This window comes from Sphaeramia orbicularis, chromosome 12 (genome assembly GCF_902148855.1).
Source record: "Sphaeramia orbicularis chromosome 12, fSphaOr1.1, whole genome shotgun sequence".
In the NCBI taxonomy this organism is placed as follows: domain Eukaryota; kingdom Metazoa; phylum Chordata; class Actinopteri; order Kurtiformes; family Apogonidae; genus Sphaeramia; species Sphaeramia orbicularis.
The window spans coordinates 33,833,797-33,848,451 of NC_043968.1; the positions used below are offsets into that span (position 1 = coordinate 33,833,797).

The window sequence follows — 14,655 nt, forward strand, 5'->3', positions numbered from 1 at the left end:
ATTCCATTTATCCCACCTTCAGCTTCAAATTTTCATTTACTTTATAAACCATTCATCTGGGAATCTAACGCCAAATCTGGATGCAAAGAGTAAACATTAAAAAACACACAAGGAGACAGGTTATGCCTTCAAAGCACACTGACATTATTAATTATTGATCTATAAAACTGTGATAATACACTGTGAATGTGTGTTAAACAGAGCTGCTGTTTGTTTTGGTCTCTGCCCTCCCTTTCCTCTCTCTGTTTTCTCTTTCTCCCCGTCACTCTCTCTTTCTTTTTCTTTTCAGTCATGTGTGATGTGATGTGTGATGATTGAAACCACATCGTCTCAAAGCCAGCGCTAGCCCTCCCCACTTCCTCTGCAGTCACTCACTTGAAAAAAAAAATTCGTCTCCTCTGGTCCCTCCTGTGTCCCAGTCCTCCCCTGGATATACATATATTCATATGGAAAGACAGGATATGCTGCACATAGTCTTTTAACTATGCACATGTGCAAACAAACCCATGTTATCTCAAGGACATCTGTGTTTTTTTGTGTTGTGAACAATCGATATCAGTGGGATCTTATCAACACGTGATCTGTACAAAGAAAAACCTTGGCATATTTGTGTGTGAAAGGGGACACACACATATATTCTCACAGAAACACATGGACTTTTAAATGTGTAGAACATCCTAAAACAATTCAAAGGTAGTTCATTCAGTGTACTGTGAACAGGACTGAGGATGTGAATATGTCACAAGTTGATTTTTTACTTGGTTAGTCAACATTAGGCCTCACATTTTCACTTTGTTTTTTTAGCACTTTTAACCCATAAAGACCCAAACATCCACCGTTGACCAAAAGCATCTATTGATCTAAAATGTTTAAAGGGGTTATATTTAGCTAAACCCACTTTTATTAGTCTTTGGTTCATTTATTTGTGTATTTGGACCCTAACAGTTAAAAAAAAATTAATTTGAACCCTCCAGGTGCTGCAAAGCTATCTTTATATAAATTCTGGCAATAATTGAGTCGATTTCTACAGCTGGTTTGAATTCCTGCTTAATTTGTTTAATCTATAATTAGTAACTGGAATCCAAAAATAACTATTGAAAATTACTGGACTACTGCTCTGACAATGTTCCCAAACTCTGAGGACTGGTTCTTCTATCAGGACAATGCTCCTGGCCTCAGCTAGGTCCATAAAGGTGTGGATGACGGACCACCAGATGAAGACCCTGTCATGACCAGCCCAATCTGCAGACCTGAACCCACTTTGAAAACTTCTGGAGGAACATGGATGGTCATAAACCATGGAACATGTCTGAGCTTCTTGAATTTCTCTGCCAGGAGCTGCATAAAGTCATCCAACAGCAATGGAGGAGAGACAAGACACATGAAAGCTGTCATTGAAAACCAGCGTTATTCCACCAAATATTGATGTCTGAACTTTTACCAAGTTACAACATTAGTATTGTGTTATTTAGAAATGAATATGAACTGGTTCTTTGCATTATTTGAGGTCTGAAAACACTGCATCTTTTTATTTGACCATGCGTCGTGTTCTGCAAATACATGCTCTAAATAACAATATTTTTATTTGGAATTTGGGAGAAATGTTGTCAGTAGTTTAGAGAATAAAACAAAAATGTTCATTTTACTCATACACACACCTATAAATGATAAAATCAGAGAAAGTGATAATTTTGCAGTGGTCTCTTATCAGAGCTGTATAATGGACAATACATAACCATTCTTTAAAAATCATCTGTTCTTTCAGCAGTATTAATTGACTTTGGTGAAGAGGAAGTCTGTTCTTAACTCTGGCATCTTAGACAAAACTGATGGCGATCCACAAAGAGGTTTTGGAGTTCACAGATGAACAGTTTTTTCCTCTTTCAACTTAATCGCTTCCATCGCTTTTTTTGAAACAACTTAGGCCCTTCACTGTATCTGAACAGAAACATAAAATATGCTAAAGTGGTTAAGTTCTCCCACTCACACTCTCTGGGTTTGCAGAAGTTCTTGCATGAATTCCATTGCTGCTAATACAGTACCAGTAGAGCAGGGCTGCCTTCTGTGAGCTGAATCTGTCCATCTGGTGCTCCCAGCAGGATAAAACAAACAAAAGTTTTGTCCTAGCATTTTATTAGTTTCCTGTACAGTCATTGCAGGTTTTGAGGAAAAATATTTTTACAGCAACAGGAAATTACCGGAGTTACAACTTGAGTGTAGCATTATCAAATTATTACTTAAAATAGGAGTTGTTGCTGTTTCGCAGAGTAGGGCAGGAAAGTATCATTGGACTTGACTTGTCACTAGTTAAAATTCTCCAGAGTCCGGAGTTGCACTAAGAATAAATATTATTGAAATGGCATTGAATTATCACTTTCTTTAGTTGAATTGTGTCATTAATGTCATAGTGTACAGATGTTGATACAATAACAATGCTACTTAAATCTATATAAATGAATTAATGTATAACTAAATGAAAATACAGCTTATAAATGATGAAGCTGCAGCCCTGTACATGAGGAAATGTTCTCTGTCCAGAACTCTTTAAATCATAATTGACCCCAGGATGAAAGGGAACATGAATAATCCTCCATGTATGTCTTGACTTCATGATGAATTACTCTCGACTTCCATAAAAATACCCAAATAGTAACAATATGGAGAATCTAACCCTTCCAGTGATACAGTGTGTCTATTTGAACATTGGGGGGGGGGTCTATGATCATGCTCAGAGGGGTCATTGGTGATCAGGTGAATGTCCAGGAGCTACAGAACCTCATCCTCAACTCATCTGCACCATCTCAGCTTCTTAACCCTTTATCGGGCAAGTGCCTGTTTTTGGTCATTTCCACATACATTACAAAACAGTGACATCACCAGTTCCAGTGAGGACAGTGAGTCACCAGTCTCAGGTCCAATGTGGTCTACAGGGTCTGCATGAACAGTGAGTGTACCTGCTTTGTTAGGTACCATGAAGTAATGGTACTAATGTAAGGAATGATGTTCAAAGGGATAATGTGGATGTGGACAGGGGTCTGGATCAGCACTTATGTTGGTCTAATGTTCTAATAGTGACGTTCTTTTCACCTTACATGTGTTTTTCTTGTATTTTTTACCCCGCCTCCTGAAGGGGATGCGAGGGGTATTGTTTTTGGTTCAGCTTGTTTGTTTGTTAACACTCTACCAGCAAAACTATGTGTTGAATTCAAACCACATTGGGTTTATAGATTGCCAGTGACCCAGAATAGAAGTGATTACATTTTGGGAACAGTAGATCAAAGTCCAAATTGTTTATGAATCTTTAAAATCTTTTTTTTACCCCATTCACTTATAATGGGCAAGATATCAAAAGTCTGTAGCAGCAAAACTATTTGTTGAATTCATACCAAATTAGGTTTATAGATTGCCAGTGACCCAGAATAGAAGTGGTTACATTTTGGGAAAAGCAGGTCAAAGTTCTAATTTTGTATGAATTTTAAAAATATTTTTTCCCCTCCTATTTACTTATAATGGGTGGCATTTCAAATGTCTATAATACACCAATTTTGATTCCATTTACTTCAGATTTGGCACATACAGGGTGGGGAAGCAAAATTTACAATATTTTGAGGCAGGGATTGAAAGACAGTGTATGACCAATTAGTTTATTGAAAGTCATGAGAATTTATTTGCCACAAGAAAATTTATATAATAGAAAATGATTTTATTCTATGTGTCCTCCTTCTTTCTCAATAACTGCCTTCACACGCTTCCTGAAAGTTGCGCAAGTGTTCCTCAAATATTCGGGTGACAACTTCTCCCATTCTTCTTTAATAGTATCTTCCAGACTTTCTCGTAATAGTTTTGCTCATAGTCATTCTCTTCTTTCCATTATAAACAGTCTTTATGGACACTCCAACTATTTTTGAAATCTCCTTTGGTGTGACGAGTGCATTCAGCAAATCACACACTCTTTGACGTTTGCTTTCCTGATTACTCATATGGGCAAAAGTTTCTGAAAAGGTATGGATAATAGTGTTAGGTATGATTATGACATCAATATATGTTTGGTTTCAAAACAATTGACGTAGTGCCTGCTGAGAAAAAACAACTAAATGTTCATTGTAAATTTTGCTTCCCCACCCTGTACATAGAGGCAACTGATATGCTGACATCAGCACACACATATACATGATGACATCAGCTGGATCAATGGTAAAATAAGCAATGTGTGCAAGGGGTGTGGTTTGTTGTGCCTGGCACCACTTGTTTATCTGCTGCTGCCCCGTTAGTGCAATAAATCTGAAGCACTTTATTGCACTATGCACTTCAGTTTTTAGTCTTTTAGTCTTAATTTTTTTTTATCTAACTTTTATATATATACACGTTTACAGTATTTTAGATTATTTATATATTTTGTGAGATGTGTTTTTATTTATTTTTTATAACTGACACTGTTGAGCCAAGCACCTGAAAATTCGTTTGATAAGGTACTGATGGTGCATTATTAAATGACAAAAAAGGAAGTCTGAAGTCTGAAGTCTTTATATATACCTCTTCGATTTTATTTTATTTTTTCCACTTATGGGTAAGAAACCAAATATGGTAACTTCACTGACCTTGATTTTCTACATAACAATAAACAATTTGGAAAAATTTCACAAAAGTAATGCATTCTTGTTATGTTCTCCAATAACACACTAACATTGAAAGTATTTCTGTGAGCAAACTATAAAGGGTTAAACACCTTACCTCTGTGTTTCCACTGCCGCACCACACTGCGTTTTCAACCCATCTGATTGTCTCTAGAGCTTAAAACTGAAAGACGTGCATGTCTCGACGCATGTTTTGATTGTTTAAGTGAGCAGTAGTTTGCACACTTCTTGTTTTGAAACTAAACAGTACACAGGCGGGAGAAATGCTGAGCTATAAGAGAGCTACAGCAGAAACAAGATGATGAAATGCCATTTACAGTCTGCTGCTCAGTGGGTTGTGACTCCGCTCTTTCTCTCTCTCTTTCTCCATCACATAAATCAGGGAGTCATACATGCGTTTCTCTTTTCCCCTCCTCTTTCTCACTCTGTCCATTCCTTTGGTCTCCCTCCACTGGCTTTTATTAGGGACAGTAGATGGAGAAAGCAGAGACGATCCTCTACACGACTCTGGGTACAGACGCAAAGCGCTGCCATATGTGAAGGTGAACGGTATGTTACACTTACACACCGTCGAAGAGTTGGGTTTTTTGTCCATGTTTGATGTGTTTTATTGAGTGAAAAACAGAGCAGCCCTCATAACCTGATGCCATTCTGATCCCTGCTTGGAAATTCTAGGCTGTGGAGGTCAAAGGTCAGGCGGGGGTCGAGGTTAAGATCAGTGGAGCTGGGTCGGCCCTTTAAGGCAGGTTTTCTAGTTGGATGAGTGATTACTATGAGCTGCTGCAAGCTGAAAACTACACGTCTTTACATACCTTTATGTTGCTCTGTTTGTTGTACTTTTTTGTTCATTTAGTCCCAAAAACCTGTGAAAGCACAAGTTTGAGCTGATCACTACATCAATCGGACTTGAAGCCAGACAAATGGAAATAATGGCACATATTAGTGTGTGCACTTGGTGATTTTACTTCTACAAGACGGCTGTAATGATGTTTCTGGAGAGTATAGGCAACAAAAACCGAGTGCAGTATAAAGGTTTTTTCCAAAGGGCACTGGTCTACATAGGGAAAACTGGGGTTTGGAATAACGTCCTTACAGTGAGCGGATAGGAAAATAAACTGTGGGTGACAAGATAAGAGGCAGTGTTTAGTCTGTGTGTGAAGGCAGGAGATAATGAGGAAGACAGGAAGGAAAGGAGAAGTTTGAAAAGGTAAAAAAGATGTTCCGAGTTATATCTGAAGCCTTGGCCCTCGGTCATCATCATATAGTCAGAGACAAAATAATCTCACTGTGAAGCTGTGTATGCGTGGGAGGAAAAAAGGGTGATCTGGATTGATGTTCATGTAGACACACACACACACACACACACACACACACACACACACACACTGTAAAAAAATTCCTGTTGTTTTTACAGAAAAAAACTGGTAGCTGTGGTTTCCAGAACAATACTGTAAAAAACACATCCAATTGTAAACATATTCACAGAGTAACATGTAGATTTAACTGGTAAATGGACTGCACTTATTTAGCACATTTTCTCCACCTTCATGGTGTCCAAAGCGCTTTCCAAATCCACCAGGTCCAACTGGGACCAGTTTAGGGTTCAGTGTCTTCCATGGACACTTGGACATATGGACAGTCAGAGCCAGGATTCGAACCACCAACCCTTTGGTTATTGGACAAGCTGCTCTACCAACTCTACCAACCCATTAATTTACAAATTTAAAATGTTAAATTGGTAAATGTTTACTTTTTTATAACCGTTTTATTAAAAAAAAAAAAAAAAAAAAGCAAATGCGCTGTTATTTCAACAATAAAACAATAGAAATATATAATTTCTACATACAAATCTGGTTTTGTTCAAATACTCGTCCTGTAAAAACTACAGCTATATTTGATTTAATCGTTAACACAAATTTTTTTTCAGATAAACAACTTTGCATTGTATTGTCACTTACAGTTTTTTTATGTTGCAATTTTACAACTTTTTGGTGTTAATTCTAGTCTTTTTTTTTTTTTTTTTTTTTACAGTGCACGTACACAATATACCAGGATGTACAAAGACTTTAAAACTGTCAAATACAAAACCAGGAGGTCACTCACTCAGAGCTGACCTTTGCCAAATCCAAGTCAACTCGTCTTCTCATTACACAATAATATTAAACCACAAATTATAACTAAAATTTTCCTTTTTTGTCAGTTGGTGCCACTGATTTGTGTTAGCAAATAAGATCAGACAAGCAGCTGTTATCAAGTTGATGAAATTCTACAAAGACGTTCACCAGTACTTCATCACATTAACTACAATAACTTAGCTGCATTAGCTTATGTTAGCATTAACGTGTAGTGAATCATATGGTCTTTCAGCTAGCCAGCTAATTAGCTCAGGTAGTTGTAATTAGCATATGTACACACACAACTGCATGTGTGGATATTTATGAAGTAGCAATTATTTGATGTTAGTTGATGTGCTTTCAGGAAGTTCCACTCCACCCTTTTAAGTACAAAAAAACAAGTGTGTGAATGCCAGGTTGTGCATCTTTTTTTTTATATTAATCTTATTTTTTTATTTGATTTTTTTCACCAGGTTGTGGATCTCTACAGTTCATTTACTACTGAGTGACATCATCGGGGGTTTGTTCACCATTTATATACTGTCTATATCTCTTCTTAAAATCGATCTGCTCCAAATATGAAAGAGTTTGTTCTCAGCCCATGCCCGACACTTCCACCGCGTGTCATGAAAATCTGTGCCATAGATTTTGTGTAATCCACAAACTAACAGGAGTAATCATGTGACCTCATTTGCTGAGGTAAAAACAAAGTGATGAAACAGAGGAGAAAAATCAACCATCACCAGGTTAAGATAAACCCATACTTTATTTCTTTCTCTCATTCTGATTTTCAATCCACAACAGCGTCACAGAGGGAGTCTCAGTCATCACCGTTCCCAGTGACAAAACATGATCAGTATAAAACAGACAACAAACCACTGGAGCTACACCAGCTCAAATCTGATGGTGTTTTATTCCAAAATGAGAAACCTTACAGTTTTACAACGTGTCATTGAAGATTTTGCTTAGATTTAGCCAAACAGGCGCCATCTGAGCAAACTTCCCTGTTGAGTCTCGACCATCAGACACCAGTGTTTTCTCCACCCAAAACATGCTGTGTTTTGAAATGAAACTCCACATTAACACCGATGTGGCTTAGAGCTCTTTTAAGACACAGCTTAGGTGCCTATTTTTTCACGTTTGCCTCTCTTTAATCTCAGCTTTGGGTGAAAAATCAGATTTGAGAATGTGGTGTAAATTCCTGTCTGGGGGCTCTGTGTCCACCAGGTATTTCTTTTACAGGGGGCAGCGCTAAACGATTGCATGTGGGCTTTGCCGGTGCTCTTGTGACTAAAAACATAACACTGTTAGAAGAGCTTTTGCCTGAAACAATTTGAACTTCTTGTGTTCAGTGCTGTATGCAATTAAATCATGCTAAGGCTGTCAGCGCTGTGGGAAACATGCATCAGAGTGTCATTTCCACTGTAAACAAGAACAAGCCACTGATTTGGAGGGAATGTTCCCCGTGGACACAGAGCCTTGTGTAGGTGCAATACATGTTCCCAATAACAGTCTCCTGCTTATGGAACAAACCTGTGGTTAACTGCAAATCACAAAAAAAGATTTGACACATTATGTACTACCCAATGGATGACAATATTCTTACATGATTAGTGTTTACACACACACACATATATATATATATATATATATATATATATATATATATATATATATATATATATATATATATTACCAAAAGTGAAAACTATGTAACAATTATTTTATATCCCCTCCCTCCCAAAAAAGGAGAAAAAAAAAAGAAAAAAAAAAGTGTACGTTCAGCTTTTCCTCATGTTAAATCTAAAAGGATTGTCACAAAAGGATACGTGAGGATTATCTGAACCCATGTACACCATAACTAAACAAAACATGTTCTTTGTTACGTAAAAAGAAACAAAACATCTACAATGGTGTATTTTAATAAAGGGAGTATTGCGAGATTGTGTGTCTTTGAGCTTCTCTTCAGTAATAGAAAACAACAGATGAAAGAAATACAAGAATGTCACGTTCCCCTGACAAAAGCCATGTTTCTGTTAATTAAATTTCTCTTTACAATTTGCACAACTATCTAGAGATTACTGGGGAAAGGAGCTGCAAGTTGGGGTGTTTCATCAGATACCTGGGAAAAAAAAGCTAAAAGAAATGAAGGGAAGAGGAACTAAGAGTTTAAAAAGATAGCAGCAAATGATGTAAAGAACCAAAGGCAGCTGAAATAAACACACTTTGTATCTGAACCAATCAAATAACAATGTGGCAACAGCATGTAAGTCTGACATCAGAAACAACCTGCCAACCTCAACTCACTTTCACCCTTTTATACGGTTGAAAATATTTCTCCCCCCACAAACAAAATAGATCACGTTATGATTACAAGTCCAACTGCTGATTGCCTGGAAGGACACAAGATGGCTGCTCTGAAGTGTCACATATGGTGAGAGAGTGCTCCTTCTGTTTTGGAGTAGTTAAGAAAGTAAATGTTTAACGTCTGAAAAAAAAAAAAAAAACATCAACTATTTCCAATTAAATGACATGCCAAAACTCTGAGCAGTAGCTGCTGGCGCTATTCAGTCATAATGATGGCAAGTGAAGAAAAGCAGAGAAGAGCAGGAATGAGGAGAGCAGTGGAAGATAAAATCTTCTTCATCTCCATGTGCAACACTGATTTGATTTGTGTATGAGGGGATTATGGGAGCTTGGAGCGTTTTGGTGTGTTAAAATGTTTTGTGCACGTGTTCTGTGTTTGTGTAGTTTTCTGTATGTTACTGATGTGTACGTGATGTGTGTCAGCAGCTATCCTCCAGGGCGTTGACGACTTGTTCCAAAATGTCGGGGCAGCGGTCGGCAATCTGCTGCAGGACCTGATTGGCGTACTCCTGTAGCTCCGCCCCCTCCCTTTCACACAGCGCCAACTCTGCCTCCAGCTGAGAAACAGACAGACAGAGACAGTTTGATATTTAACATCAAAAGTAGGAGAGAAGAAGAGTGAGGTAAGATAACCAGTCACAACACAAGCTACACATGATGTGGAAGCATGTCTAAGGTGACACACACACGCACACGTATCAGGCTGTAATCTGAAAACACCACAATGTAGTTCTTTCTGCCCATAAAGAGTGGAACATTTCTGTGAGAGAGCGCTGATGTTATTTTCTTTGGCTGCAGTCGGGCCGAGACGTCAAACCTAACTGACTTAATGACCAATACATCTGTATCAATAAGAGCACGGCTCAAAGATCCGTGAAACACAAGCCCACATTTATGTAGCTGCATATGTGTGTGTGTGTGTGTGCGTGTGTGTGTGTAAAGCCTGGGTCAGATACTGGCAAATATTTCCTCGTTAAGTCTTAACCTCTCCTCTTTGCTCTCATCTCTTCGCCAAGACATCACAGTGGTATTTTACACAACAGCAGATTTGTTCATGTGTAAAACTGCTGCAAGTAATAATAACGTTAATGATTAATGGAAATACAAATATCACTTCCTACCTTATTTATTGGAGCATGTGTTAACAGTTTATAGTTTATGTCACTGTTTCAAACATTGTTGTAGTGGGATTATTATGTCCATATACCCTTTATTTCAATCCCGCTTTTATTGAAATCTGGCTCTGGTATTTAAGAGTGAAAAGCACAGATTTCTATCAGGACATTTGGCACAAATCAGGAGCATTAAGTTTAGAACATGTGTGACATTACCTGGCAACGACGGTCTAATGAAAGCAACCATCAAGATGCATTTTTGGAGACTTGAGAAGAGTTTTGGAGAGGGGAGTAAAAGTCATGAAACCTCAGATCTGCTGCATTAGTTCTGACTAAAACATTTAAGCATTTGGCTCCTGCAAAAGCCTCATCTTAGGGAGTTAAATTAGTTACAGCCTTTAGAGCTGCAGGGAAAAAATGGCAGAATATGATAATACACACCCTCCTTTTCCAGCTCTCTCTGCTCAGTCCAATTAAAAGATTAAATATAAATACAGATGACCGGCTGTGATAGAAAAGTGAAGCCACTACAGTCACACCCACGTAAAATCCGATCAACCATTGGTCATCACTATCCATTACATATTTATCCTCCAACCTGTCCGAAAAGACCCAGTTAGACTAATTCTGAGTAAAATGGTAGATTTTCAAAAGCCTGAAAACATAGACAAGGAACAGATGCAGAAGACTTGTGTCTGCTCAGACCAAGTGAATATGCTGAAGATAAATTATGGAAATGTTGCTCAGTGATCCTAAAAAAATCTATCAAATGCTTCAGCAAAATTACATGTATGTATGTATGAAGCAGAACAGAAAAATTTAGAACAGAACAGAATACATCTTAATCACAAAAAAAAAAACAGAGAGAGAGATAGATAGATAGATAGATAGATAGATCAAACTGTGAGGTGCAAAACAAGTTGTAATATTCAGTATGAGAAGGTGCAAAATGACATTTAAGTGCAAATAGAGAATGTCATACTTTACCCAGTGTCTTGTAATACTGTCGTAATACTGACTCACATTGATTGTGAGTCTGTTAGGTACAGCGTATGATCATTATTGATCAGCAGAGATAGGGTGTAAAACAGCAGAAATACTTTACTCACTGTTGCACATAAAGTTGTACTAATGTTGTTTTCAGACACCTTTCTCTTTTTATTCCTATTTATACACATCAGTAACCATCTTTGACCAGGTACAATTACATACTGAGTTCCAGTTACACTTAATCTATCAAGAATAAATCATATTGTCCCAGTCATTTCATGAGAAGAGGTAAAAATATTTTATTTCAACTTTATATACAACAGTGTACAGTAGTTAATACATTGTACTAAAGTACATTTTTCAGGTACACTATATGGACAAACGTATACGGACACAATGAATTCAGGTGTTTCATACCTAACAGGGGCTGGACTGCAAAACAAAAATGACCCATGTCATAATATCATTTTGGTCACTTTTTTATTTCATCTTTATGATTAATGTTGTTTATGTTGTTACCTACGCTTATAACGCTTCAGAGTTAGTTTTTATTTACTTTTACTTAACACTGATTATTTTTAATCATTATACAGTATTTCTGGTTTTTAATTTACATAATTTTATACTATAAGTTCCCCCTAGTTTATTCAACTCTCACTCAAACAGAAAAGTCAACCTTCAGACTTAAAATAAACTAGTGCGTTGACCCATGGGGATCCACAGGTTTTAGATGTGGTAGAATACACTGACCTCTGATACGGTTCATTCCTTTACTTTCTTGGTAAATTCTACTGGTATTTTCAGTTAAATAACCTCTCAGCTGGCATGTCTGTTTCTGCATATGAAATTTGACACAATGGCAATGTGGCCCTATTGCTCATCTGTTGCTAGGCAACCCACTTCAATTCTATGATTCTATGATTCTGGTCAAGGCTATTGTAAGGCTATTGTATTCCAGAATTACTAATATCTCCTCAAATATTGGTCCTATCAACTTGCTGTTTTCGCTTGTCTCTTCTTTGACCAAAAATCCATAAGCATGCCAAACTGCAGCAGTCAGCTCATTCCAGATTTTGTGTGATGCATGAGACACACACACAGAGTCCACTTCCCTTTTATAATATAGGATATCAATATGACATTTACTGTGACAATTATTGGCAATATCTGACATGAACAGCTTTATCATGGTAATATTTCAGATCACTGGGTATGGGAAGTTCTACGAGCTGTAGGTGTAATGTGCCCCTATATTTTCGTCTATAAAGTGTATCTCTACATATTACTAATCTACTTTACGTAAAGTAAAGCCTCTGCTCTATGTATTTAGTTTTATGACAACTTCTCACTTTTACTCTGCATAATACAAATACCTAGAATCTGCTGACCAGGCAAGTAATGGAACTAGTTACATCCAAGAGCTGAAAATGTTTATTTAGTACTTATGTTAATACCTTTTGCTATGTTTGGATTTGGGATTACATGTCTGCATAAATATATACAGACCAATACAAACAGAAACCCTTGAGGTTGCTACAGATTTGTATTGTACAGCTATGTAATTATTCGGCTTTTCATAGCAAGTGAACTAAAGGAAGATATTTTTGAGCCACAGAGAGGAAAAGGTGGAGAGAGAGGAGAATATGACAGTGAGGACAAGGAAATGAGTGGAAAAGCGAGGAGATGGATGGAGAGAATGAGTGACTGAAAGAGGGAGGAGGTGAAGGAGAGTATTAAGCCATGTGAAGGGAGTAATGAGGCTCGACCACTCCGCCCCTCTCTGTGCATGTGTGTCTATACTGTGTCTGTGAGTTTGGGTTTAGCACAATTTGGCCTCCTCTACAAGCCCCATTAGCAACAGACAGCGGGGAACCACCCCCCACCCCTCACCACACAAACACGTTCTGACTCACTCATCCTCAGTGTTATAACAGGAAACATAATGCTTTGCGGTTAAAATTGAAGTCATTTTTGGAGTTATGAATCAATGTTTCTCAGTTTTATTCTTGAGAAAAAAAATCAACATGGTAGCGGATGGAAGTCATCGTTTGCCGTGAAATTATCGAACAAGACAAAGGAGTAGTCCGACTTTCATCACCTGCAGCTTTTTCCAATCGTCTGTACCCACACTTTCATCATTTCCACTTTACTGACTGAACACCCACGGACAAAAGCCACAGGGTCTGTGTGTGTGTTTGTGTGAGAAAGCTTTTCCTTAGCAGAGCACACATATGTGGCAGTTTATGTGTGGCTGCAGGTAATTCATTTTAATGGCTTTGCATTTTAGTTGCAATCCCCCAGAAAAACACGGCAGTAAAGATAAGGTTATAAGACGATTGAGAGGAGATAAACATGTGTCTGCTGTCTTTGACTCACACAACCTTGACCTGATAGAGACGGTTCTACGAAGCAGTAGAATAAAGATTTAACAGATGGAGCACTGTGTTCAGACCTCACTGCTTATCGACAGTTCATCTCCTCCTATGTGACCAGCATAGTTTTAATGAAGGCAATCAATAAAAATGATTACTTTTATTTATTTAGGTTTTGTAGCTTAGGTTCTGCTAGTTTCACTGTATATGTGCAGCATGCCAGTGCACATTTACCTACACAGTCTGCACGTGTTAGTCAGTTAGTTTTAATTTTATTTCGAGCACATAGAATCATCAGATAACAAAGAACCATACAACTTGGTCAAACTAAATTTTTCGGCGCTCGAAAAGGAGTGGAAAGAAGTATAACTTATAAACTCCCACCCCCTTTTTACAAACTAATAATTAAATTAATTCCACTTCCTTTGCTTTAACACACTTTTTTATATATATTTTTACAATAACACAAAGCGTCCATGCAAACGATTCATATACACTTTTTTAGCCACCTCACACACAGATTTGCATAATCAATCTTTTTTTAATATAAACTATAATATTTATATGCACTTCAAGTATTTACTACAAATACAATCATTAATAAATGTGATAACATCTCCTTATCATGATAGTCTGTATTAATTACAAATAGGCAACATACAATAATGTAATATTTTTATACATTCTTCTATATTATAACTAGATATTCACTTATTCTGATAATGTTCTATATATACATGGAACTGAACAGTTCTTAAAACTTGATCGCAGGTACAGGTCAGAAGTACAGAACTGAATGCTTGCATTTATAACAGATGAACTACACAAGCCTGTTCCTGAACCCTGTAGGAATGCTTAAGTTAATATACTTTAATTTGATATTGATAATTATTACAATGAATGTCAAATGATCTGATATTACTCTTGATTGGGAAAAGAAAATCAGTGCAAAGTCTCAGTAGGCCTTTCTCTGTGCCTTATTAATTTAATTTCACTTGAGTGAGTTCAGGTTTCTCAATTTAAAGATGTTTTAAAGACATTTATCATTTAAGAAACAAATAGG

General features: G+C 37.2%; 1 protein-coding gene across 13 annotated transcripts in view; it reads right to left on the minus strand.

Moving 5' to 3' along the window:
• Positions 1–8,424: 8,424 nt before the first annotated feature.
• The window catches only part of LOC115429445 (ELKS/Rab6-interacting/CAST family member 1-like), a 153,496-nt gene continuing 147,265 nt past the window's right edge, over positions 8,425–14,655 (minus strand). For all 13 annotated transcript variants that reach the window (XM_030148867.1, XM_030148866.1, XM_030148878.1 and 10 more), the window contains one exon: positions 8,425–9,672. In XM_030148867.1, coding sequence (XP_030004727.1) covers positions 9,535–9,672 — 138 coding nt within the window. In that variant the 3' untranslated portion in view covers positions 8,425–9,534. The remainder of the gene's footprint in view (positions 9,673–14,655) is intronic.